General features: G+C 41.9%; 2 protein-coding genes across 2 annotated transcripts; one reads left to right on the forward strand and one right to left on the reverse strand.

Moving 5' to 3' along the window:
- Window positions 1-16,070: 16,070 nt before the first annotated feature.
- LOC137254552 (ribosomal L1 domain-containing protein CG13096) lies at window positions 16,071-24,059 on the reverse strand. Its single transcript, XM_067792294.1, has 3 exons — window positions 23,173-24,059; window positions 22,840-23,113; window positions 16,071-17,072 (listed from the first exon to the last, which is right to left on the reverse strand). The coding sequence occupies exons 1-3, from the start codon at window positions 23,976-23,978 to the stop codon at window positions 16,194-16,196; spliced, it is 1,959 nt and encodes a 652-aa protein (XP_067648395.1). The 5' UTR covers window positions 23,979-24,059; the 3' UTR covers window positions 16,071-16,193.
- LOC137252918 (uncharacterized) lies at window positions 19,433-21,490 on the forward strand. The gene is made up of 2 exons (XM_067789051.1): window positions 19,433-20,499; window positions 20,562-21,490. The coding sequence occupies exons 1-2, from the start codon at window positions 20,436-20,438 to the stop codon at window positions 21,488-21,490; spliced, it is 993 nt and encodes a 330-aa protein (XP_067645152.1). The 5' UTR covers window positions 19,433-20,435.
- Window positions 24,060-25,664: the final 1,605 nt, after the last annotated feature.

A 25,664-nucleotide genomic window follows, 5' to 3' on the forward strand; every position in this document is an offset into this window, starting at 1 on the left:
TCTAAACGAATATAGAACTCCAATAATTGGCACTCAAGTTTTATCCGACCACAAATTTTACTTTTGTTTTGCTCAAAATTTTAGATTTGCTTAGGACTTTTACAAAACTGCACTTACACCTGCAAATTGGAATGTACCTTCAAACTTTTCTAACTGCCAGGAGCACAAAAAGTCTTCTCCTTTTTTCTTTCTTTTTTGAATAGCGTTTGAAAATGTGATTTTGGCGGATTTAAAAAAAAAAGTATATAAATCGTTTTGATAAGGCAAAAATTGGCAAAAGCAAAGAACTGTAGATTTTTGCTTAGTTGAATAAGTTGAGTTTTTATTTTTTTTTTTTTAAAGCTAAACTTTTTCGCCACTTTCTTGGCTTATTCTGTCACACGAAATGCAATATTAATGCACTCAGTGGCACACGATAAAAGCAATGCAAATTTTTCACTAAATGTCCACAGTTTATTTAGCAAAAGTTATTTTATGGGAAACTGCACAGTTGCGATGATTTCTCAAACTTTTTGCCTGACTCCGCTCGTCAGCGTGGCAATTTTTTTTCTTTCTGTCCCTCCAAAATGGCCACACACGCCATGGTCTTGTGGAAAATTTGTTTCTCTTCCATTCAGCGATGGAAGAACGCAGTTATCTAACTGTGCCGGCGATTATCGATTGGTTCGTTGTTATGGTTAACTCATCCCTACAGCCTTATACATGTCGGGTTAAGGCTGTCAACCCTTTGTGTTGATGTTAGGTGAATGGAACGTAGAGAAAGCGTAAAACTTTGCATCTTTTGTGTCCTGTGGGAACGTTGTGCGCTAGATTAGGTAAAACTTTACCACCCAGGCAGTGAATAATTGTTAATGCATCTGTTGCATTTAATGTTCTCCATCTCCTTTTGACAATCTCTATGTCAGTACAATGAAATGAATAAAATCAGCTGATGAGATGAGCCACCTACACCATTGAGCCAGGTGTTATTGAAAATTCGTCAATGTCCTGGGAATTTTTTTGGTGATTCCACCCGCACGAAACCAACAAAATTTTGTTTTAACCACCACAGGCAGACATTAGTGAGGGTGAATCCTACCTTTTCCCTATCACTAGCCAACTGGTACGTTCCAGGGTTGAATCTCCCAAGTGGACCATAACAAACCTGCTTCGCTTTGAAGACCTGACGATGAAGCGAACAGGAAACTGGTTCACCTGTGGGAAGCCACTTCCAGGAACCTCCGATGCCAAGCAACGTGGGGCACGACTCACCCCTAAGATAAGAGTCTCAAAGTTCTACCGCGAAGCTAGATGGGCAACAAGGTCCATAAAAAAAGAAATCAAGTTATGTCAAATAGTGAAGTAATTTTGTTTCTTAGTTTAAAAGGCTTTGCGGCAATTAGGCATTTGTTGTGGAGAACTCGTAAAAACTCCGTATGGTATTTTCTAGTGGTTATCGCCCCCACAGAAAGGCAAAAAAAATATGGGTGTAGACATTTTGATAAGAACTCGTCCAAACTCCGTAAGGCTAGTCCGACCCAAGCGTGGACTGCCAGGCTGTTCACGGTTCTCCGTGAGTACGCGTGTGAACATCCTATGATGTCATTTCTCGGGGAGAATACGGGGCGAGATGTCCCCGACCGCCAAAACGCCCAGACAGGTAAAAAAAATCAAATTTTTAAGTAAAAAAAATCAGTTGGTAAATTTAGCAAAACGTTCTTGTTGGTTTATTGCGGACGAATATCCGAAGAATGGAAGCGATCTATCCATTTCCCGTTTAGGTCCTCGAGATCATACAGTGCATTGCCTATTTTTCGGAGCACTCGACACTTAAGGTATTTCGGCAGGAATTTGGCGTTAATACCCTGTTTGAAGTTACTTAAGGCAAAGTTTTTCCGCTTCCTGACCTTCCTTGTAGTTGACTTGCCTAGAGCGCTTGTTATAGGTGTTTACTCCCCTATCCTTTGCCTGACCTAAATTCCTATGGATCTGCTCACGAATATTAGTCAACTTGTCAGTTCTGCTCACTATCGTAACCTGGTCTTCCCGAAGGCATCCGAGTTTCTCTAATATATTGTACGCTGAGGCATGTTGGACCATATGTTAGCCATATAATGCAAAATAAGGAGAGCACTGAATTGCCGTATGAAAATCACTTCTCAAAACTGATAAAATCTCATGAATATGCTTATCGCAATCGGTATGATCTGGTTTATCTTTCTATTTCGAAACAATTTCTCTATTAATTCGTTCGCTTGAGGAGAATATAACCCCGTCCTCATGTTCGCCACCCCGTAATTTACTAAAAATTGGTTCATTTCCTTCGAGATAAACTGTTTACCATTGTCACTATGAATAAACTCAGGGACCCCTACAGCTGGAAAAATTTCGGAAGCGAAGTAATTTGTAACGTTAACAGTGGTGGCTCTCTGCATGGGCTTTAGCCAAACGTATTTTGAAAGATGGTCTAGTACTATAAAAAGAAATTGATTTCGCCGCATAGATCTCGGATACGGCCCTAGGAAGTCGCAATATAATCGCTGAAATGGCCTTTCGGATTCAAAGGTACTCCCAATAGGTGGTCTCGACTGTTGGTTAGTGGGTTTTACTGCCTTGCAAGTGTCACAACGCTGTACGTAGTCCCTGACGTCCTTAGCCTGCTGCGACCAGAAGTACTTATGCCTAACACGTTCTAAGGTTTTCTGCCACCCGCCATGGTAACTCCGGTTAGCGTCATGTGATAATCTCACTGCTTCCTCAGTCAACCCGTTTGGCAACCACAAACGCCACAGCGAGTCTTCTTCCCCTTCCACCCCCTTACGAAATTTAACTCTTTTGAAAATTACACCGACCACCACTCGTAAATCCGGAAGCGATTCCTCATTTTCGGTGATGGTCCGAATCAAATCGAGATATTCCTTACTGCTGAATTCGGAAGAGACTAAATCTATTTCCCGGGTGTGGTAATGAAAGTTAACTCATCAGCATCAAACCGCGAAAGCGCATCGGCTACTACATTCAGGGTGCCTTTCCGATGTTCCATTTTAAAATCGTATCTTTGCAGCAGAAGTGACCACCTCGCTAACCTCCCGCTCAAGTCCTTTTAACCACTTGAGACTGGAGTAGTCCGTGATAATCCGAAACTGTAATCCCTCAACATAGGGTCAGAAACGCTTCACGCTGATTATGGCGGCGAGACATTCCAGCTCGGTTACTGTATAATTGCGTTGAGCATTATTCAGCTTTTTCGACACAAACGCGATTGGATGCTCAGCGCCCTCATCATCGACCTGGAACAACACTCCGCCAACACCTATTTTGGATGCGTCGCATTGGATTAGGAATTCCTTGGAAAAATCAGGTTGGGCCAAGACAGGAGCGGAACTCAAAGCTACTTTTAGTTTTTCGAAGGCCTCATAGCTTCAGAGGTAAGATTGGACAGGCCTGATGACTTACGGAGACAGTCGGTCAAAGGACCTGTCAAGTCAGCAAAATTGGTAATAAATGCCCTGTACCAATTCGCCATGCCCACAAACCTACGCACCTGCCGAGGGGATTTAGGGATCGGGAAGTTTTGTATCGCTTCTATTTTCCCTGGATCCTCTTTCAAACAACCGCTGCCTATCAGATACCCTAAGTAACGAATTTCTTTCTGGCAAAATTTACTCTTCTTCACGTTTATCGTCAGACCTGCATCGGTTAAACACCTTGCCACTTCCGCCAGCAATTTTAGGTGGTCTTCAAAATGTTTACTACATACCATCAGGTCGTCCAGGTAGACGAAGACATTATCCCGCCGACGCGAGGGGATTGCCTTGTCCATCAGCCTACTCATAGTCTGCGGGCATTACCTTGAAGTGGTACAGAGGACTCCCCGGAACTGCGAATACTGTTTTTTCCTTGGAGGACTTTGTCAATTTGATCTGGAAGAATGCGTCCTTCAGATCAATGCCACTAATAAAATGCGTATCTTTCAGTCTTCTCAATAAGCCGTTGATATGAGGCAGGGGGTATGAGTCCTTCTTAGTCACCGCGTTGACCTTCCTGGAATCTATGCACAGCCTAACTTCACCTGGTTTCCTACTGGTCCGGACTACACCACGGAGAGTTTGATTCTTCTATAACTTTCAGTTCGAGTAACCTGTCTATTTCGCTAAAAGCTTCGGCTTGCCACGGTGGCGAGAGAGGGAAATGTTTGCTTTTTATGGGAACAGCATCACCGATGTCAATGTGATGCTCCACTAACTTCGTTTGGCCCAAGCCTAACTTTTCGAATGAAGGGAACGTATCTATGACCTTTTGCAATTCTCTTCTCCGGGTTGGTGACAAATCATGGAGATTGAGTTCTTCGTCCTTTTCATTTCTAATCTCTATGCATTCTATGCTTGAAAATATTTCGGTAGCTAACGCAAATGCTCTCCAAAAATCTACCCCGAAGTAAGCTTCTTGGAGAAGTGAAGGAACAAGGTAAAAACGAATAACCTTTGTGGTATTCTTAAAAGTGACCGGTAGAGATACTGAGCCTAAGATTTTGTGTTTGTTGCTACCCGCTGTATATACGAATGCATGTAAGGGCTGGTAATCGAAGCCGTTATCTTTTAGGAATTCTACACCATTCTTCCCCAAGATGGAGACGTTGGCTCCTGAGTCCAACAACCCTACAATAAAACTATCCTTAAATTTTGCCTTTCCGAGAGGCCTTTCATCCTCTGTAAGCGTTAACATGGTGACTTGCAGCAGTCTACGCTCCTGTACTTTTCCTGCACTTCAAAATATTTTCTGATACCGGTTGTTGTTCGAAAATGGCATGTCTTATTTGCTCGTACCTATGTTCCCTTTCTTCTAGATCAGGTGAAAGATGTGTCTGGCAAGCGACATCCCTATGCTGGCGTCGCAGAATTTTGGTCGGTTCGTCCCTCACGGATGATGACGTTTGACTATCGGATTCAGAACTATTGGAATTATCCGTGCTGTCAGGGAAGGTTATTATTACATTTGGGGATTCTTTCGCCAATGTACCACTGCACCTCGGAAGCTCACCACCTCCATGCAACTCGGTACCTGCGAGAGATCCACTCTCTGGTTCAGTGCACGGGACGACGCCTCGAGCACTGGCTGGTGTGGGAGCTATGATGCCGAACGAGGTTCCCCCGCCTTCTCGCTCGGGTACTAGTTTCCCTGCCTGCGATGGTCCCTAGGGCATCTTGGAGTTAATACTCCCCTATGGCCACATTTAAAACAAAAATAATTCCTAATGGGTTCCTCACAGTATATATATGAGTGGCCCATTGCCTCGCAATTCCAGCATTGGATTCCTGAATAGTCCGGTTTCCTGCTGCGTCGATACTCCAACGCCTCTATCTGCGGATCAGCTTCGCAGTCCTCGCCTTCCATCCTCATGTCCGGGGTTATCACACGGGCTTCATTCATATGCCGTCCTGGGTAAGTGGCTCCCAACAGCTTGCTTTCTTTCAGCACTTGTTCATCTCTGCGTGCTACATCGCGTAGGTCATGAAGGGTTCTTACATCTGCGTTGAAGAGCATCAGCTTAAGGCTACTGTTGACGTTCCTTTTTATGATGTCAATCAGCAATACCTCTGACACGGGTTCTCTTAGGCGCGCGTTCAAGGAGATTATGTCCGTGTGGGATACGTCATAGCACTCACTTGCTTTTTGCTTCCACATGGAGATCTCCATCATGATCTCGTGGTCACTTTTTAAAGTACCGAACTCTCTTTTTAAGGAGTAGCAGAAAAAGGCGTATGTCACGCTTGGGTTCTGTTTTGTGAGCAACCAGTAAGGAATAAGTGGAAACTAGCCATTATTTCTTCGTCCGTGCATTGTGTGCGCTCACACAGGATGTTTAGCTTAAAAAGAAAATCTGCCACGCTTCCAGTACCGTCGAACGATATCTTCCACTATTGAGGTTTCACTACTATGCTGCTCGGAGCAGGGTACACCGGTGGTACTACTGTTGGAAGTGGGTTACGTTCCATTCTATTCGCGTTCCTATTCAAATTTATGGACTGCTGCGCAGAGTCGAGCGCGGCGTTAAGCTGGTTCATATTGTTTCGGATTGCCCCATCTCCCTCCGCATCTCTTCCTGCGAGGTCCTGAACAGCTGGTGTAACACTTCCACCCACGAGTCCCCACGAGGAGCTTCGTTATGGATCCCTGGAGTATTCGTCCGGTCACTTGCAGCTGCTCTAATATTTCCCATTCCATAATTTGGTGGTAAAGCACCAGCTCCATCCGATGCGTAGGTCGACACATTGGTCATTAGCCCCGAGATATCATGCGCGTTTAGTAGGGGTGCGTTCAAATTACTGGTACCTCCAGGTCTGTCCAATTTTTCGCGGTGGTCGTTCAGGTCCGAGCCTGTATGAGTCCCCGCGGGATTTCCGTATTGCAGGCACACACGGGTTGGTCTCAACACGCCCAGCCGCAACGCAGGGGCAGTCTCCAGGGGCTTGCCCCTGGGACTGGTTGGGGGTGTTGAGGCCTCCCGTCTATTCACCCGGGACTCCCCTCCTGCCTCCGCCGCTATGGGTGGAGCGCTTCAATGCCCGATCCCCAGACTGGTGGGACAGGAAAAGGTGCCGTTTTGAATCCCAGCTCAACCCGTCACAATCCAGGTGGTATTCTGTGGTACCACCTGAGACGTGGCTGAGCTGGGGCCTTACAATTTCACTCACCCACTCACACCAGATATCACAAATTCGGCAAAGCAAAAGAGAAAAAAAATTAAACATTACAAAGAAAATTTTAAAATCCCACTTAGCGGACACATATTTACCAGAGCCGACTAACGGACAACATCCGGGAAAACTAAACCCCAATTACAAAAAAACTAAGTGCGTTCAGCACTGCCTCACCGGGTGAATACACAAATCCGGAGGACTGACGTGTAGTCACATGGCTCCGTCAGCTACTGCCCCCGATGACCAGTCCGGACAACCTGATCCGTCAACCATTCCACCGCAACGCAGGTGGCTGCTCCTGCGGCTGCTCACCTCGGACTGGTGGAATGGTCAACTTCACACGCTGCCCGAACTGACCACTGAGATCAGCGCCTCGGGTGCCACGTTGGGCGCGATCTGTTATGACGCCCTCAGCAACTGTCATCGCGACAGTGCCTCGGACACCAAAACGTTGGGCGCCATCTGTTATGGTTTACGCATTTTCTATGGGAGCAGCAAGGAAGGCAGTCGGCATGATGTAGTGGTGCACAGTGGCTAGTCATGTCAGCTGGGTTGGGTCCTTGCCAACCTTACTGTTCCTGCGCCATAAACAGAAAAATGTTCCTATCATGCCTATTCAAAAACTCAGTTGTCAAATTCAAAAAACTGACAGAATCGCAGAGCCGACTCAAAACGCTTATAATTCAAAATAAAACAACATCCGGTCGAACCGGATGCCACAGACAGACCGTTAAACATTCAAAAATTTAAATTAAAAAAAAACTTCAAAAAAACTAAACGCAACAAAAATTACCGAACCGGACATGACCGGTTACTAACTCTGAAATCAAAATAAAAAAAAACGGCTGAAAATTAAAATAAAAAAGCTGAAAAGGAATAAATACAAAAGGCCGAATATAACTTGGGGGCGCCGCGGGTGTTGTTGCGACGCCCGATGCATATCCCACCCTCAAAATCCATGGCCACCGTCGCACCTGTATTTCGGTGGCCCCTTACCTGAATACCCTATGTGCCTTCTAAATGATTATAGACGCCAGCATTCCCATTATTACAATATTTTATTTATAATTCATTAAAAAAAAAAAAACAACTGAAATATCTCTATGTACGTATGAATGTACTTATTTTCAATAGGGGCAAATGAAAGTAGTCCGGACCCGTCTAAATAATATATTCTGTTTTACATTTCAATTAGGGTTATGCAATATACAAATTTGCATGTCCAGTCTCTAAAGCTAATTAAGCACCTATAGTTAATACATTTTTCATACCTACGCATGTGATATCAAATATTTAATTGTTATTCATCTTAAATTTAATACTTCGAAATATACAAATTTGGTATGCCGTACATATTAGCGCTCAATAATCATGAACCTAGCGTAAAAGGTTCAACGCTTATTGGCCGTCAGCGGCACTATTTCGCACCCTTCAAAAGCGTTCTTCCTTACAATCTAATTATATTCGAACGAATACGCCCTAGGCGTCATATATGTGCATAGCATAAAAAAAAACACATTTCAGGCCTGAAAAAAAAAGATTCCAATTTGCATTCATATGGATTAGAGTTGAGTTTTTTCGTTCATTTCAGAGATTCGATTCCTTAGTTCTTTCTGATGAACGAACGAGTTATTCCTTTTGTTCATCGGTTCCCTTTTCTTTTTCAAACAAATATGTCCGCTGCTGCTTGCACCCGCAAAAAAACAAAAAACCACCCAGTATAGATGGGGGTGGCTATGCTGCAAGGCTTTGCGTATATATATTTAAATGGGTTATGAGTAAATATGGTAGTATATGCATATGGGTTGAATTAACTTCAAAAGAAAGGAACGAATTTCGGAAGATCCAGGAAATTTAAAGAGTATAGACGTGAATTGTAAATAAGATCCTCCCGAGTTTAAGAAACGTTATTAGTTTTCTTACAAAAGAGGTTTTCCATTACTAGTACATACATACACTGCTGCAGCAATGCCACCCACAAAGAATACCACACATATTTGGTGCAAGTAGCCTCACCGACATTCGGGCCCAGAATTTCTGCGTAGGTATATAGGAAATAACAATGCTCGCGAACGAGAAGGGAGAAAGGATAACCTAAGATCAAACAAACTAAAGGGAACAAATGAACCAAAAGAACAATTAGAATCGCGATCGAAGATCTAGTCCACTTGTTCAGTAGAGAAACCCGGTCAATTGAGCAAGTTCAGAATGAAACGACCCAACTCTAATATAGATATCAAGTATTTCCCCCCTTTTTACCACTCAGGTATATGCATATTTTTAAGCATATTTTAAATTAGATTATTTCATATTTTATGAATCTAACATAAATTAATTAAATTTAAAAGCCCCCTTTACAGCTTATGTAAATGCATAATTTTAAGCATATGTTAAATTAGATTATTTCATGAATCTAACCTAAACTGATTAAATTTAAAGGCCCTATTTACAGCTTATGTATATACATATTTTTAAGGATATTTTAAATGGTAGTATGTCATGAATCTAGCATAAATTGATTAAATTTAAAGGCCCCGTTTACAGCTTATGTATAGGCGCATTTTTAAATTGTATTAGGTCATGAATTTAACATAAATTGAGTAAATTTAAAAGCCCCTTTCACAATTATGTATATGCACATTAAAACTTCAGACCATTCCCTCCCACCCTACCCCCAATTTCCATGAGGAGCTTGGGGTCGCCAGAGCCTCGTGTGTTAGTGAAACCGGATTCGCCGCGGATAGGTGAGGTTGACAATTGGGTTTGTAGAAGCTATATATTGCGCTGGCAATCTGAAAGGTTGCGCTATACAGCCCCTTGAATCTGGTATTTTAGTCGCCTCTTACGACAGGCATACCTACCGCGGGTATATTCTGATCCCCTAACCCGCTGGGGTGTCATTACCGGTAAGTTGTCACAGCTGGGTGGTTGCAGCAGACCTATATGCGGTGGCCCTGCTGGTTGTTGTTACTAAAGCTGGTGTTGCAGCAGGCCTATATGAGGCGGCCCTGCTGGTTGCTGTTACTAGTGCTGGCAGTGGTAAGTCTGGTGGTTATTGTGCGTTTGGTTGGCGCTGCCGATGGGATTGTACGGTTGTGGTTGCGCGGTCGAAGTGGTCATTGTGGCCTCTGGCGATGGTGGTTGGCACAGTTGGTGGCGGTTGCGCTCGTGGTTGGTGCGTCGAAATGGCTGTGGTTGCGTCTGGCAGTATAAGCGCTTTGCTTGCATGTTTTGATGTTGGACGATTAAAATGAAATGCATTAAATGCAAGTGGTAGTCTTGCAGATTGCTCTTGAGATCTAAACGAATATAGAACTCCAATAATTGGCACTCAAGTTTTATCCGACCACAAATTTTACTTTTGTTAGCCCAAAATTTTAGATCTGCTTTGGACTTTTACAAAACTGCACTTACACGTTAAAATTGGAATGTACCTTCAAACTTTCCTGCCTGCCAGGAGCACAAAACTTCTCCTTTTTTCTTTCCTTTTTGAATAGCGTTTGAAAATTTGATTTTGGCGGATTTAAAAAAAAGTATATAAATCGTTTTGATAAGGCAAAAATTGGCAAAAGCAAAGAACTGTAGATTTTTGCTTAGTTGAATAAGTAAAGTTTTTTTTTTTTTTGAAAGTTAAACTTTTTTGCCACTTTCTTGGTTTATTCTGTTACACGAAATTCAATATTAATGCACTCAATGGCACACGATAAAAGCAATGCAAATTTTTCACTAAATGTCCACAGTTTATTTAGCAAAAGTTATTTTATGGGAAACTGCACAGTTTCGATGATTTCTCAGACTTTTTGTCTGACTCCGTTCGTCAGCGTGGCAATTTTTTTTCTTTCTGTCCCTCCAAAATGGCCACACACGCCATGGTCTTGTGGAAAATTTTTTTCTCTTCCATTCAGCGATGGAAGAACGCAGTTATCTAACTGTGCCGGCGATTATCGATTGGTTCGTTGTTATGGTTAACTCATCCCTACAGCATTATACATGTCGGGTTAAGGCTGTCAACCCTTTGTGTTGATGTTAGGTGAATGGAACGTAGAGAAAGCGTAAAACTTTGCAACTTTTGTGTCCTGTGGGAACGTTGTGCGCTAGATTAGGTAAAACTTTACCACCCCCGGCAGTGCATAATTGTTAATGCATCTGTTGCATTTAACGTTCTCCATCTCCTTTTGACAATCTCTAGGTCAGTACAATGAAATGAATAAAATCAGCTGATGAGATGAGCCACCTACACCATTGAGCCAGGTGTTATTGAAAATTCGTCAATGTCATGGGAATTTTTTTTGGTGATTCCACCCGAACGAAACCAACAAAATTTTGTTTTAACCACCCCAGGCAGACATGAGTGAGGGTGAATCCTACCTTTTCCCTATCACTAGCCAACTGGTACGTTCCAAGGTTGAATCTCCCAAGTGGACCATAACAAACCTGCTTCGCTTTGAAGATCTGACGATGAAGCGAACAGGAAACTGATTCACCTGTGGGAAGCCACTTCCAGGAACCTCCGATGCCAAGCAACGTGGGGCACGACTCACCCCTAAGATAAGAGTCTCAAAGTTCTACCGCGAAGCTAGCTGGGCAACAAGGTCCATAAAAAAAGAAATCAAGTTATGTCAAATAGTGAAGTAATTTTGTTTCTTAGTTTAAAAGGCTTTGCGGCAATTAGACATTTGTTGTGGAGAACTCGTAAAAACTCCGTATGGTATTTTCTAGTGGTTATCGCCACCACAGAAAGGCAAAAAAAATATGGGTGTTAACATTTTGATAAGAACTCGTCCAAACTCCGTAAGGCTAGTCCGACCCAAGCGTGGACTGCCAGGCTGTTCACGGTTCTCCGTGAGTACGCGTGTGAACATCCTATGATGTCATTTCTCGGGGAGAATATGGGGCGAGATGTCCCCGACCGCCAAAACGCCCAGACAGGTAAACAAATCAAATTTTTAAGTAAAAAAAATCAGTTGGTAAATTTAGCAAAACGTTCTTGTTGGTTTATTGCGGACGAATATCCGAAGAATGGAAGCGATCTATCCATTTCCCGTTTAGGTCCTCGAGATCATACAGTGCATTGCCTATTTTTCGGAGCACTCGACACTTAAGGTATTTCGGCAGGAATTTGGCGTTAATACCCTGTTTGAAGTTACTTAAGGCAAAGTTTTTCCGCTTCCTGACCTTCCTTGTAGTTGACTTGCCTAGAGCGCTTGTTATAGGTGTTTACTCCCCTATCCTTTGCCTGACCTAAATTCCTACGGATCTGCTCACGAATATTAGTCAACTTGTCAGTTCTGCTCACTATCGTAACCTGGTCTTCCCGAAGGCATCCGAGTTTCTCTAACATATTGTACGCTGAGGCATGTTGGACCATATTTTAGCCATATAATGCAAAATAAGGAGAGCACTTAATTGCCGTATGAAAATCACTTCTCAAAACTGGTAAAATCTCATGTATATGCTTATCGCAATCGGTATGATCTGGTTTATCTTTCAGGAAATTTCTAATCTTCGAAACAATTTCTCTATTAACGCGTTCGCTTGAGGAGAATATAACCCCGTCCTCACGTGCATCACCCCGTAATTTACTAAAAATTGGTTCATTTCCTTCGAGATAAACTGTTTACCATTGTCAATATGAATAAACTGAGGGACCCCTACAGCTGGAAAAATTTCGGAAGCGAAGTAATTTGTAACGTTAACAGTGGTGGCTCTCTGCATGGGCTTTAGCCAAACGTATTTTGAAAGATGGTCTAGTACTATAAAAAGAAATTGATTTCGCCGCATAGATCTCGGATACGGCCCTAGGAAGTCGCAATATAATCGCTGAAATGGCCTTTCGGATTCAAAGGTACTCCCAATAGGTGGTCTCGACTGTTGGTTAGTGGGTTTTACTGCCTTGCAAGTGTCACAACGCTATACGTAGTCCCTGACGTCCTTAGCCTGCTGCGACCAGAAGTACTTATGCCTAACACGTTCTAGGGTTTTCTGCCACCCGCCATGGTAACTCCGGTTAGCGTCATGTGATAATCTCACTGCTTCCTCAGTCAACCCTTTTGGCAACCACAAACGCCACAGCGAGTCTTCTTCCCCTTCCACCCCCTTACGAAATTTAACTCTTTTGAAAATCACACCGTCCACCACTCGTAAGTCCGGAAGCGATTCCTCATTTTCGGTGACGGTCCGAATCAAATCGAGATATTCCTTACTGCTGAATTCGGGAGAGACTAATTCTATTTCCCCGGGTGTGGTAGTGAAAGTTAACTCATCAACATCAAACCGCGAAAGCGCATCGGGTACTACATTCAGCGTGCCTTTCCGATGTTCCATTTTAAAATCGTATCTTTGCAGCAGAAGTGACCACCTCGCTAACCTCCCGCTCAAGTCCTTTTGTGTCATTAACCATTTGAGACTGGAGTGGTCCGTGATAATCCGAAACGGTAATCCCTCAACATAGGGTCGGAAACGCTTCACGCTGATTATGGCGGCGAGACATTCCAGCTCGGTTACTGTATAATTGCGTTGAGCATTATTCAGCTTTTTCGACACGAACGCGATTGGATGCTCAGCGCCCTCATCATCGACCTGGAACAACACTCCGCCAACACCTATTTTGGACGCGTCGCATTGAATAGGAATTCCTTGGAAAAATCAGGTTGGGCCAAGACAGGAGCGGAACTCAAAGCTACTTTTAGTTTTTCGAAGGCCTCATAGCTTCAGAGGTAAGATTGGACAGGCCTGATGACTTACGGAGACAGTCGGTCAAAGGACCTGCCAAGTCAGCAAAATTGGTAATAAATGCCCTGTACCAATTCGCCATGCCCACAAACCCACGCACCTGCCGAGGGGATTTAGGGATCGGGAAGTTTTGCATCGCTTCTATTTTCCCTGGATCCTCTTTCAAACAACCGCTGCCTATCAGATACCCTAAGTAACGAATTTTTTACTACATACCATCAGGTCGTCCAGGTAGACGAAGACATTCTCCCGCAGACGCGAGGGGATTGCCTTGTCCATCAGCCTACTCATAGTCTGCGGGCATTACCTTGAAGTGGTACAGAGGCCTCCCCGGAACTGCGAATACTGTTTTTTCCTTGGGGGACTCTGTCAATTTGATCTGGAAGAACGCGTCCTTCAGATCAATGCCACTAATAAAATGCGTATCTTTCAGTCTGCTCAATAAGCCGTTGATATGAGGCAGGGGGTATGAGTCCTTCTTAGTCACCGCGTTGACCTTCCAACAACAACAACCTTCCTGGAATCTATGCACAGCCTAACTTTACCTGGTTTCCTACTGGTCCGGACTACACCGCGGAGAGTTTGATTCTTCTATAACTTTCAGTTCGAGTAACCTATCTATTTCGCTAAAAGCTTCGGCTTGCCACGGTGGCGAGAGAGGGAAATGTTTGCTTTTTATGGGAACAGCATCACCGGTGTCAATGGTATGTTCCACTAACTTCGTTTGCCCCAGGCCTAACTTTTCGAATGAAGGGAACGTATCTATGACCTTTTGCAATTCTCTTCTCCGGGTTGGTGACAAATCATGGAGATTGAGTTCTTCGTCCTTTTCATTTCTAATCTCTATGCATTCTATGCTTGGGAATATTTCGGTAGCTAACGCAAATGCTCTCCAAAAATCTACCCCGAAGTAAGCTTCTTGGAGAAGTGAAGGAACAAGGTAAAAACGAATAACCTTTGTGGTATTCTTGAACGTGACCGGTAAAGATACTGAGCCTAAGATTTTGTGTTTGTTGCTACCCGCGGTATATACGAATGCATATAAGGGCTGGTAATCGAAGCCGTTATCTTTTAGGAATTCTACACCATTCTTCCCCAAGATGGAGACGTTGGCTCCTGAGTCCAACAACCCTCACCTATCCGGGGCGAATCCTGTTTCACTAACAGACGCGGCTCTGGCCCTGCAGAAAGCACGCTCCCCTTTGGCGGGCATCAGTCGCGATAGGGAGGCAGCAAAGCGATTGTCTGTAAAGGATTTGTATTCGTCCAACTTTCCTTTGTTAAAGTTTATGAAAGTGCGTTTTTCTGTGACCATGAAGTCGGCGGTATGCTCGAGTGAAATAAGTATAGGCAGGTAGTCAGATGCCAATGTTACCATCGGCTGCCAGTTGACGCAGTTTACGAGTCCTGCGCTCACGATTGACATATCCGACGAACTGTGATAGCTTCCTACCATACGTGTGGGGACGTCTCCGTTTATTGTGCAGAACTGTGTTTCTTCTATTTGATCCGCCAACATCTCACCCCTACTGACCGCCCGCAAGTTTGAATGCCATAGATCGTGATGGGCATTGAAATCGCCTAAGATAATGCGATTGTTGCCAGTGAGTAAGGCGCTGATATTAGGGCGGTATCTACTGGGGCAACAGGTGGCAGGAGGGATGTAGGTATTGATGATTTCTAGGTTTGCATCTCCTGACCGGACAGATAGGCCTTGACGTTCTAAGACACTGTCCCTTCGGCCGAGGTCGGGATCAAATATATGATATTGCACAGATGGGGTATGATAACTGCGAGGCCGCCTCCATTTCCGCTCTCGCGATCTTTTTTGTGAACATTATACCCAGTCAGCAGAGTAGATCTTGCTGTGAGTTTAGTCTCTTGATTCGCAGCAATGCGGATTTTGTGCCGCTTCATGAAATCGACTATCTCCGTGATCTTCCCAGTTAGTCCATTACAGTTTAACTGTAGAATTCTGAAGTGATACGGGGGAGACGTCGTCAGTATGGGAGTAAGTGACGGGTGGCTACGCCTGGGTTGTGAAAGGCTAGGACGCAACTGCTGTTGTGGCTCTGGGACTGGACGTCCTTGGGTAAGCATTGGGATACCCGGTGTATTTCGGTATGCGGCCTGGCAACATGGCGCAATGAAACCCGTCGGGGGGTTGCCGTCGCGGATACCAGAAAATCTAGGAAAGTGGAACCCTTCCAGGTAGGAGCTACATTGGGCGGATGTCGCAAACATATATATTCTGTGCTGGCAAACGGTGCAAAAGGAGGTAGGGACTAAGAGTCTGTTTCCCTGACCTACACGATTGCTGCCGGGAAAGAAGACGTGGGAAGGGGCTGATGCTCGGCATTGTTCCCGACTCTACTACGGAGATTGTAGGTATGAGTGGGAGCAGCCCTATGAGTTGGTGGCGCCGTGGGGCGCGAGCAGCAGCGGGTACTTGTTGTGGCTTGCTGAGCAGCGGGGCTGCTGGGAGGTAGTGCGGAAGCTTTGAAGCTATAAAGCTTTGTATTGCGCTTATCAGCCCCTTGAATCCCCTGCACGCCCATTCTCCCTCGGAAGGGATTTTTATTCATCCGCTAGGAGATATTTTACTCATTTGATAACCCGAAACCTTGCGCTCATATGCGCTGTTCAACATAATGATAGTTGTTTTGCATCCATTTATTTATGTATGTATAATATTCAATCATTTTCGCAATTTATGTTGCCATGCAAATCGAAATATATGTGTACTTAATAATTCAGACTTATAAATTGTTATGACTGCAATCACTCATCATCCTCATCTTCATCATCATCACCATCTTCATTCTCGCTTGAATCATCTCCCGCTTCATCATCGTCCTCATCATCATCATCGTCATCCTCATTATCTTCGTCACCGTCATCATCATCATCATCATCTTCATTATCTCCATCGTCGCTATCATCTTCATCACTATCATGTTCATCTTCACCTTCTTGTTCTGCTTCGCCCTCATCACCATCCGATGCATCATCATCTTCCTTTTCAATGGACGGTTTCTCTTCTTTTTCTTTCTCCTTTTCTGCTTTACTACTTGAGCTACCAACACTCTTTTCAGTTTTAGATTTCTTAGCTGGTACAACACTCTGTTTACCGCTAGTACTATCTTCTGCGTTTTGTATTATTATATTATTTGTGCTACCGATGACTGCACGCATCTCTTGCAATTTACGCTTGCGCTTTGCATCAGTTTTTGATAATTTTAACAGGTCAGCTTGCTTTGTCATATTGAAATTGGACAAAACTTCATTAGCTTCACGTTTCAATTTTAACATACGTTTCTCACGTGGACCAATTACATTCGGTGTTTCCGCGGGTGCTTCAGCAACGCTCACATAAATTGGTAATGCTGATGTGCCAGCCAAACTGATTTTTAAATACATGCTACGTATATTTGGGAAACCACCCGGATATGTTTTCTTCAATTGTTCCATTACAAACATAACATTTTCAGCTATTTGTCCTTTGGTGAATTTATGGTTGCCAATTGGTATGGATATAAGATCACCTTTTTGCAATTGTTTATAAGCAGTACGACTTAGCGATTTCTCAATTTCGCGTTTCAAATTTTTCTGATTTTGCATGCGAACTGTGTGGAAAGTGGTGCGTGGTTTTTGGAATACCTGCAATATTTCAACATTCAAATTAAATTATTATTTCACATTTCATTGAGAGTTTAAATTAGTTTTATCTGCATTTGAGGAAATATTTAGGCCCACTGTTAGCTTTCTGTTGTTGTGGTAACAGTTCTTCATTGTTATAAAAGTCCTATAACAGGAGCCCCCACCCCACCCGTCCGGGTTAGGGGCTTAGAATATACCCGCGCCAGGTATGTTTGTCGTAAGAGGCGACTAAAATACCCAAATGATTCAAGGGGTTGTGTAGCGGAACTCTTTCAAGGGGTTGTCAAGGCAATTTATAGCTTCTCCAACCCCATGGTCAACCTCACCTATCCGTAGCGAATCCTGTTTCTTATCAGCCGAGGCTCTGGCGTCCCAAGTACCTCATAGACTTAGGGAGCGGAGCGGGATGGCCTTGAAGGTTCAATGTGGTCATATTAAATAGATCCCGGGATGGTCGGGCTTGCACCTTAATGGTGCTTGTTACCGGAACGTACCGGATCTATATCCAGAAAAGGACCATCAACACTCCTCGACGCCCTCGGGAAGAGTTTTTAAAGGTACAACAACAACAATGGGAGTCCAAGGAAACTTGCAGTTTCGACCCCTAGCGGGTTAGAATATGCCCGCGGTATGTATGCCTGTCGTAAGAGGCGACTAAAATACCAGATACAAGGGGTTGTGTAGCGCAACCCTTTCAGGTTGCCAGCGCATATAACTTCTCCAAACCCAATTTTCAACCTCACCTATCCGTGGAGAATCCTGTTTCATTAACAGGCGAGGCTCTGGCAATACCGAACTTCTCATGGATCTAGGGGGTGGGAGGGCGGTATTGCCTAGAAGGTCTCATGTGGTCATAATAAATCGTTCCCGAGATGGTAGTGCTTGGTACCGGAACGTACCACATCTGCATCCGGCAAAGGACTATCAACATCGATAACACTTGCCAAGGCCTTCGGGAGTGTCCTTATCGCTACAACAACAACATCAACATCAACAACAACACCAAAAACAACAACACCAAAAACAACAACGACACCAAAAACAACAACGACACCAAAAACAACAACAACACCAAAAACAGCAACAACAACAACAACACCAAAAACAAGAACAACAACAACGTAGCAGACTTAGCCGCTAAATCAGTACTTATGGCACCAGTAACGACATGCAACATTATAGAGAAACGAGGTAGCCGTCGATTCATCTTAAATCATCTACGCCGTAAACGCACGCAAGCACTGCAATACTACCACCACCACCACTACAGCAGGGGTGGCTTTGCGTAATTCGATATCGATCAAGAACGAGTATAAAATAATCGTTTTCGCTTTCCGTAACACAAATTGTCGACGCGTCGTATCGAACGTTCGATACAAACTGTTCGATACCAAATTAGGTGTCGAATTGCCTTTTTGAAAGTTATAATTTTATGCTTTGGTGATTATTTAGGGATTGAAAAAGCTTTCTAAACACCCTTTGAAATCTGCCACCCCAGTATTAACCTAATCCCAGAAACCCCAAATTATCCGACAGATATTCCCAAATGGCACATAAAAACTTTTTCACGTATTCGTTTTGGTCACACATTTTCCACGCAGCAATACCTCCTCTCTGGAGAACCAAAACCGTCTTGCCCATTCTGTCAAACGATCTAACATTAAAACATATATTCGCGGAATGCCCTGTCCTCGAAGAAGCCAGCAGACGCTACCTAAAAAGCAACTGGATTGATCTATTAAAAATACTCACGAAAGTGAACATAACTTCAATCAATAATTTCGTCAAAGCCATTAAAGCACATATGACCGATTTTCTGGGAAAGTAAACCAAGTCGTTTTTTTTTTTTTTTGTCAAATATTGCAAGCACTGTGGTCTTGCGGGGTTCATGACATATTATAGTAGCTGCTGAAAATAGTGTCATTCAATTTTAGTCGTTTTAAATTAAACTTTTCGCTCTTTTTATAAAACGTTGTGAATAAAAAAAATATGGTCGGAAGTAGTTCAGCAAACAAAAAGCTAAATATAACGTGTTTCTTGCAAATAAAATTTAGTCGTTCAAGTTTTATCTATTAGAAAATTATCTATAATATCATAACACGTAAAGTTTTTAAAAAAGTTATGTTCCAACTAGCAGTTATGTGAAAAATAAATGTGCCGCAAAAATCGTATGTAACGTTAGTAGTGCAAAACCAAAAAAGTTTTTTTAAAACACGTTAAAATACGTTTCCATTTAATTTGTTTATATATTTACTTAATACTATAGGTATATCTCGCGTTCCAATTAAAAAAAGTTTCATTTCCAAAGATTTGAAGACATTGTTAGCTTAAAAAATATGTAACGTTAGCAGTGAGTTTTATTTAAAATAAAATTGTCCCTTTCCGTTCCCTTACACAGGAGAGGAAAGCTCAGCAAAATAAAAAATATAAAGAAAACCTGAAGAACTCGCCTCAATATAGGGACTACAAAAAAAAAACAAGCGGCATTAATGAAGAAATATAGGGAAAAAAAGAGAGCAGATGTGATTGGCGGCCACCGTGGTGTGATGGTAGCGTGCTCCGCCTATCACACCGTATGCCCTGGGTTCAACTCCCGGGCAAAGCAACATCAAAATTTTAGAAATAAGATTTTTCAATTAGAAGAAAATTTTTCTAAGCGGGGTCGCCCCTCGGCAGTGTCTGGCAAGCGCTCCGATTGTATTTCTGCCATGAAAAGCTCTCAGTGAAAACTCATCTGCCTTGCAGATGCCGTTCGGAGTCGGCATAAAACATGTAGGTCCCGTCCGGCCAATTTGTAGGGAAAAATCAAGAGGAGCACGACGCAAATTGGAAGAGAAGCTCGGCCTTAGATCTCTTTGGAGGTTATCGCGCCTTACATTTATTTTTTTATATAGATGTGAAAAAATGACCACTGAAAGCCATGAATGAAATTCAAAAAGCAAATCGAGAATATGTTCGTGAGAGGGTAAGAAAGTGTCGGGCAAGAATGAGATTGGCTAAAGTCAATCATGAAAATGTAGCTGTTAGCGACGATGATAAGAATGCACGCCACACGGCCTACAAATCTGTCCAGTCGCTAGAAAAGGCTGTCTCTAAAGCAGTTCAAGCCCTTCCACGTTCGCCAACGAAAAAAACAGAAGTTCTTCGAGAATAATTTTAAGTTTGGAAAATTGGGAAACAAATAAATTGTCGGGTGAACTGATTCCTCCAAAAAAGACCTATTCTCCAAACGTGGAAATCAATTCTGACATCACCAAATTTTATGAAAGGGATGACATTTCACTCACTTCGCCAAAGATTCGGGACGTTAAAAAATACCAGTGCGCCAATACTGGGGATAAGGTTCTACTGCCAACAAGGCATATGCTTCTATCAATCAGAGAAGCATTTGCATTATTTGATGAAGACCAAATAAGTAAAAGAAGAGGTATTGTGGCTCATACTAATACACGTTTTTAAATTTCTTACTTGTTGTTAATTTTATTGCAGATACTTGTTCCTTATCTCATTTTACTCGGACACGGCCACAGTATGTGAAGCTAGCAAATAACATGCCACACAACATGTGTTTGTGTACATATCATTCCAAATACATAGAAGCCGTTACAACTTTATGTAAAAAAGTTCAAAACATACCTAATTATGACAATAGTTTTGTTAACCACTTTCTGTGCAAAGAGTCGTCGATAGCGTGCTGGTATGGTAATTGTGAAAAATGCTCTGGAAAATTCGTATCTAAGATGGAGGAATTTGTACTAAACACTCCGTCTACTTCAACGCTTAAATGGTCGGCATGGGAAAAAGATGTTTCAACTAAGCGGGTAGAGAAGAAGGAGAAGAGTGGAAATATGGATGAGTTAATTAATTATGTAAATAACTTATGGCCACAGTTTTTAGAACATAGCTTTAACAAACGTGAGCAGGCGTTAACATTCAATGAATTTGATCGGCCAAGAGCTTTAAGCACGGCGTTAGTTGGCGAAGGTCTTCTTCAAATAGATTTCGCCGAAAATTATGTTTGCGAAGCACAGGACGAAGTACAAAACGCTCATTGGAATCAGCGTCAACTTACTTTATTTAAAAGAGGTTTTTACTATAACAACGCCTTGCAGGCAAAAGTTTACGTTTCTGATAACCTAAGTCATACCAAAGATACTATAGTTACTTATCTATGGAAATTACTTTCAAGTCTACCATCATCGCTTAAAATTTTAAAAATTTCGAGTGATGGCCCGTCTTCTCAGTTCAAAAACAAGTTCATTGCTGCTTTAATTCCGTACTTGGAAATAAAATTTGGAATAAAAATATTTAGGAATTATTTTGCTACCTCGCATGGCAAAGGCTGTGTGGATGGAATAGGGGCTACAGTAAAAACCGTTGTAAGAAAACATGTCATAGCCCGAAATATAATAAAGTAGACATCTAGTAATGCAATGGTGAAAGTTTCATTCAATTCCATCATTCCAATTTTTAGTGACCCGCGCACAAACATAAGGACAGATAGACAGTCATACCGACAAAAATTAAAAACTGTTCATTTGGATTCCACTGGCATCTTTTTTTTATTTTCTGTATATCTGCAATGTACAGAGATCAACGGTTACAATTTTATTATATGTAGAGATACTCAATTTTCGCACATGTAACGTTAGCAGTGCTTTTTGTAACGTAGGCAGTGCCTTATTTTATGTAAATTACGTTAAAAAATCCTAAAGATTTTGATAAAGCGGTATGCCATGACCTTGTGGCATCCTTGCTATATAATATGAAGTAAAATTGGCACGATTATCTCAGCAAGTTCGCAGAAATTAAACCAAACATGATCTGTATCTTGATCTCACTTCCAAATGATGTAACGTTAGCAGTGCGTTTCACGCGCTTATAACTTTTACGGTATGGTAGCCATCAAACTAATGTTACTCTTAAAATGAAGGTATAGGTCTACCTGATAGCATAAGTAGCAGAACCTTGAACGTTTCTAACATTTTTGTTATTATTTCGTATAAACTAAATAAAAACCATACGAATGTAACGTTAGCAACCGGAAAATTGGCCATATATATCTAACATTACGTTAAAAAAAAACAAAAAAAGCAAAAAAAAATATTCGATAAACTAATTCCCATCGAGCGGATAGCCCTGGCAGTTAATGCTTATTAGACATATTAACTTGTTAATTTATTTTAATAATGTTTGTAAATTCAAGACAATATTATGTAAATCTTATACATTTTTTCAAATCCGACAGAAATTTCGTTCGAATCGAGTTAAATTACGAAAACACTCGTATCAGACCCACTGCGACAAGCTAGAATCGGTTCAAAAGCAATACCTGCTATCTGCGCTAACGGGCTTACCGTGGGATTCTTCCTCCCTACTCCTACCGTTTAAAAATTACTTTTTTGCTTATGAATGTAACTATTCAATAAAAAATACCCATCCAAGCGTTGTTGTTGTTGTATCTACAAAATGTCATACTTTTCAGAAATTGGCAAATCTGGTTCATAAAAGTGCAAATGCATTTGAAAAAATTAGTGAAATATTTCAGAAAAAAAATTGAGGAATATATCTGAGCTGTTCTGAAATACATTAAATTTTTCTAAAATGCAGTTAAAATAATAATAATAAAAAATGTGTAGGGTTTAACCCATCAAACTTCAATGTAACCAAAATGTCAAGGCCCAACTCAGCTTGTTGTTGTAGAGCCTAACTCAGCTCTAAATTAAGTGCAGCTATAACTTCAAGAACTTAGCGTATATTAAAATACCTTGCCACAAAAACCGGATGCATGTCCTACCAAACGACCGTCACAAAGAAAGTAGTCATAGGTATTGCCAAATTTGCGTACAGTTTCAAACGTCTTGCACTCGTTTCGCAACTTATTGAATGGTATAATAGTTAGGCCTTCAATGCCGGCTTCACGGAATATATCCTCATAATGTTGAATTGTAGGATCATAATCAACTTTGGCGCCACGTTGCAAATCGGATACAATTATAGCTACGTTATCGTCTTTATCAACCAAAGAATGCTTCAAGTTTCTATATTAAAATGAATTTTTTAACAAAATTTCATTTAATTATTAAATTTGCTAACTTACAGCTTTACAACTCGTTTGGGTGCATTGGGGATTTTAAAGCAAGCCACATTTAAGAAGTATTGAAAATCACTAAATATAGCTGTTTTCTTTTCGACTACCTCTTTTTCCACTTGCTTCTTAAGACCCTTAGCAATTTTCTTAACGTTGTCCTCGTTTACAATAGCATTGAATTTGTCTTCATCAAAAGGTGGTGCTTCGAATAAACGTTTTAGCGGCGATTTTTTAGTTTTCTTTTTACCCTCGCGTTTTAATTTAATTTGTTGTCTTTTATAAGCCCGTTTAGCAGCGGATTTCTTCTTTAATTTCGTCAAAGGAGTTAAATGCTCAACACCAGTAGGCTTCTTAACTTTCTTTTTTTGTAGTTTCAACTTATTCTTCTGTTTTTTATTCAGTAAGGTATCTGTTGCTTTTGGAGCTGCAGGTGGTGCTAGCACCAACGGCCTTTTCTTGGAGTTTGTAGTTTGCTCTTTTTCCAGCCCGACCAGCACCAATGGCTTTTTATGAGCATCCTTTTTCTTTTCCAATTTTTTTAACGGTGCTTCGCTAAAATCTGCTGCAGTTGGTTTTTCGTCACCGTTGCCTAATTTGGTCTTTTTTACTTTTTTTGGAACTGACAAGCTTTTATCTTCAATTATAGCTTTAGTTAATTTTGGTTCTTTTGGCATCTTTGCCTTTTCAAACGAACCATTTTGTTTATCTTTTTTGCTTCGCTTCGAAATACCAGCAAGAGGTGGTGTTGATACTTTCTTTTTTCTTTTCTCAATTAATTCCAAAGGTTTGGTTAATGATTTCTGCAATTTAACCATTTTAAACTATTTTGTGAGACAATCCTGCTAAAATACGCCGACAAATCAACACGTGCGTTGGAAACAGTTGTAGCGGTAGAGCTGCATGGTACCATCGATAGTTTTATTAGTGGAAAATTATCGATTGTTTTCGAGGCGATAGTTGATAATCTCGATCGATCATAAATCACCCCCATCTTTTTCCTTTTTGGAAAAAAATTTCACTCTATAATTTTAAATTTTCGGTAGTAGTGCAGTTTACGGTACCCACCGGAATTTGGGCCAAAATTTTCGAGTGAGGTATCAAAAGACGCGTATTAATCTCGAGAACAATAATCCAAAGGCGGAAAAGAAAAATGTTATTTCTGTCCGGAGATATTTGCAGTTGAAGTTGGCGATTTTCATGTGGTTGTTGTTGTGTTTTACCCACAAAAAAAATTGTGCATAACCGTGGCGGTAGCCACTATGTCAACACAGCGGGTTAGGGGGGGTCAGAATATACCCGAGGTAGGTATGCCTGTCGTAAGAGGCGACTAAAATACCAGATTCAAGGGGCTGTGTAGCGCAACCCTGCAGGTTGCCAGCGCAACATATAGCTTCTCCAAACCCAATTGTCAACCTCACCTATCCGCGGCGAATCCTGTTTCACTAACAGACGAGGCTCTGGCGACCCTAAGCTCCTTATGGAACTTGGGGTTGGGGAGGGAGGGGATGGCCTGAAGGTTTAATGTGGCCACATAAATCGTTCCCGAGATGGTCGGGCCAGCACCTTAATGGTGCTGTGGTACCGGAGCGTACCGGATCTGTATCCGGCAAAGGACCATCACATCGATAACACTCCCCAAAGCCTTCGGGGAGCAACCTTATCGCTACAACAACAACATCAAAGCAGTGAAATAATTATTGACTTGTATAATTTAAATGAAATAAATTAAATGTCATAAATTTAACTCAGTTTTGTTCTAATTTTATTTTGGCATTAATGTAAAGTACTGCCGTCGCCGTCGACATAAAGTTTCACTAATGTCCTTGTCGACGACTTTAAATAAAAGGCGAAAGTTTTTTATGTATTTAGATTACATTTAATTAACACGGTAAAACTTTAAATAAAATACAACAGATTTAAAAGGCAATATTAACTTGACATGACGCGTTAAAAAAATTGCTGCCCTTGTTGGCCACTCGACTCGTCTTCTTCTCGATAACTGTGCTGCTGTTCAATTTGGTACCTGTATAAATACAAATGTGTGCACAATGAAAGAACAGCAAAATCATACGATTATGCCGCTATGCATTGAAATTGCAGTAATGTTCAAAGCAATAAACAACATTAGCATGTATTTGTTATTGTATGGTTTTCTATGTTGGAAAGTGCACCGTAACTTGTATTAAAAAGGTAAATAACTGAGCAAACCCAGCAGACAATTAGATCAGCTCAGTAGCCCAGCAATATATTTTAATTTGCGTTGTTTGCTAAATTTATTATGAAATGACATCCCACCCCCCGGTGGATCCGCATGAGGATTTACCAACCATCAAAGCGGCTAGCTTACTCGCTGGTCGACGTATTAATCCGGATGCGGTTCGAACCACAGCACTCCGTACTTGGCCGTCTTTCGCAGTGAATACCTCCGTCACCCGACCTCGCATCCACTTGCTTCGTGGTACAGTGTGATCACACACAATCACTAATTGCCCCGGTTTTAA

This window comes from Eurosta solidaginis, chromosome 5 (genome assembly GCF_040869045.1).
Source record: "Eurosta solidaginis isolate ZX-2024a chromosome 5, ASM4086904v1, whole genome shotgun sequence".
NCBI classification, from domain to species: Eukaryota; Metazoa; Arthropoda; class Insecta; order Diptera; family Tephritidae; genus Eurosta; species Eurosta solidaginis.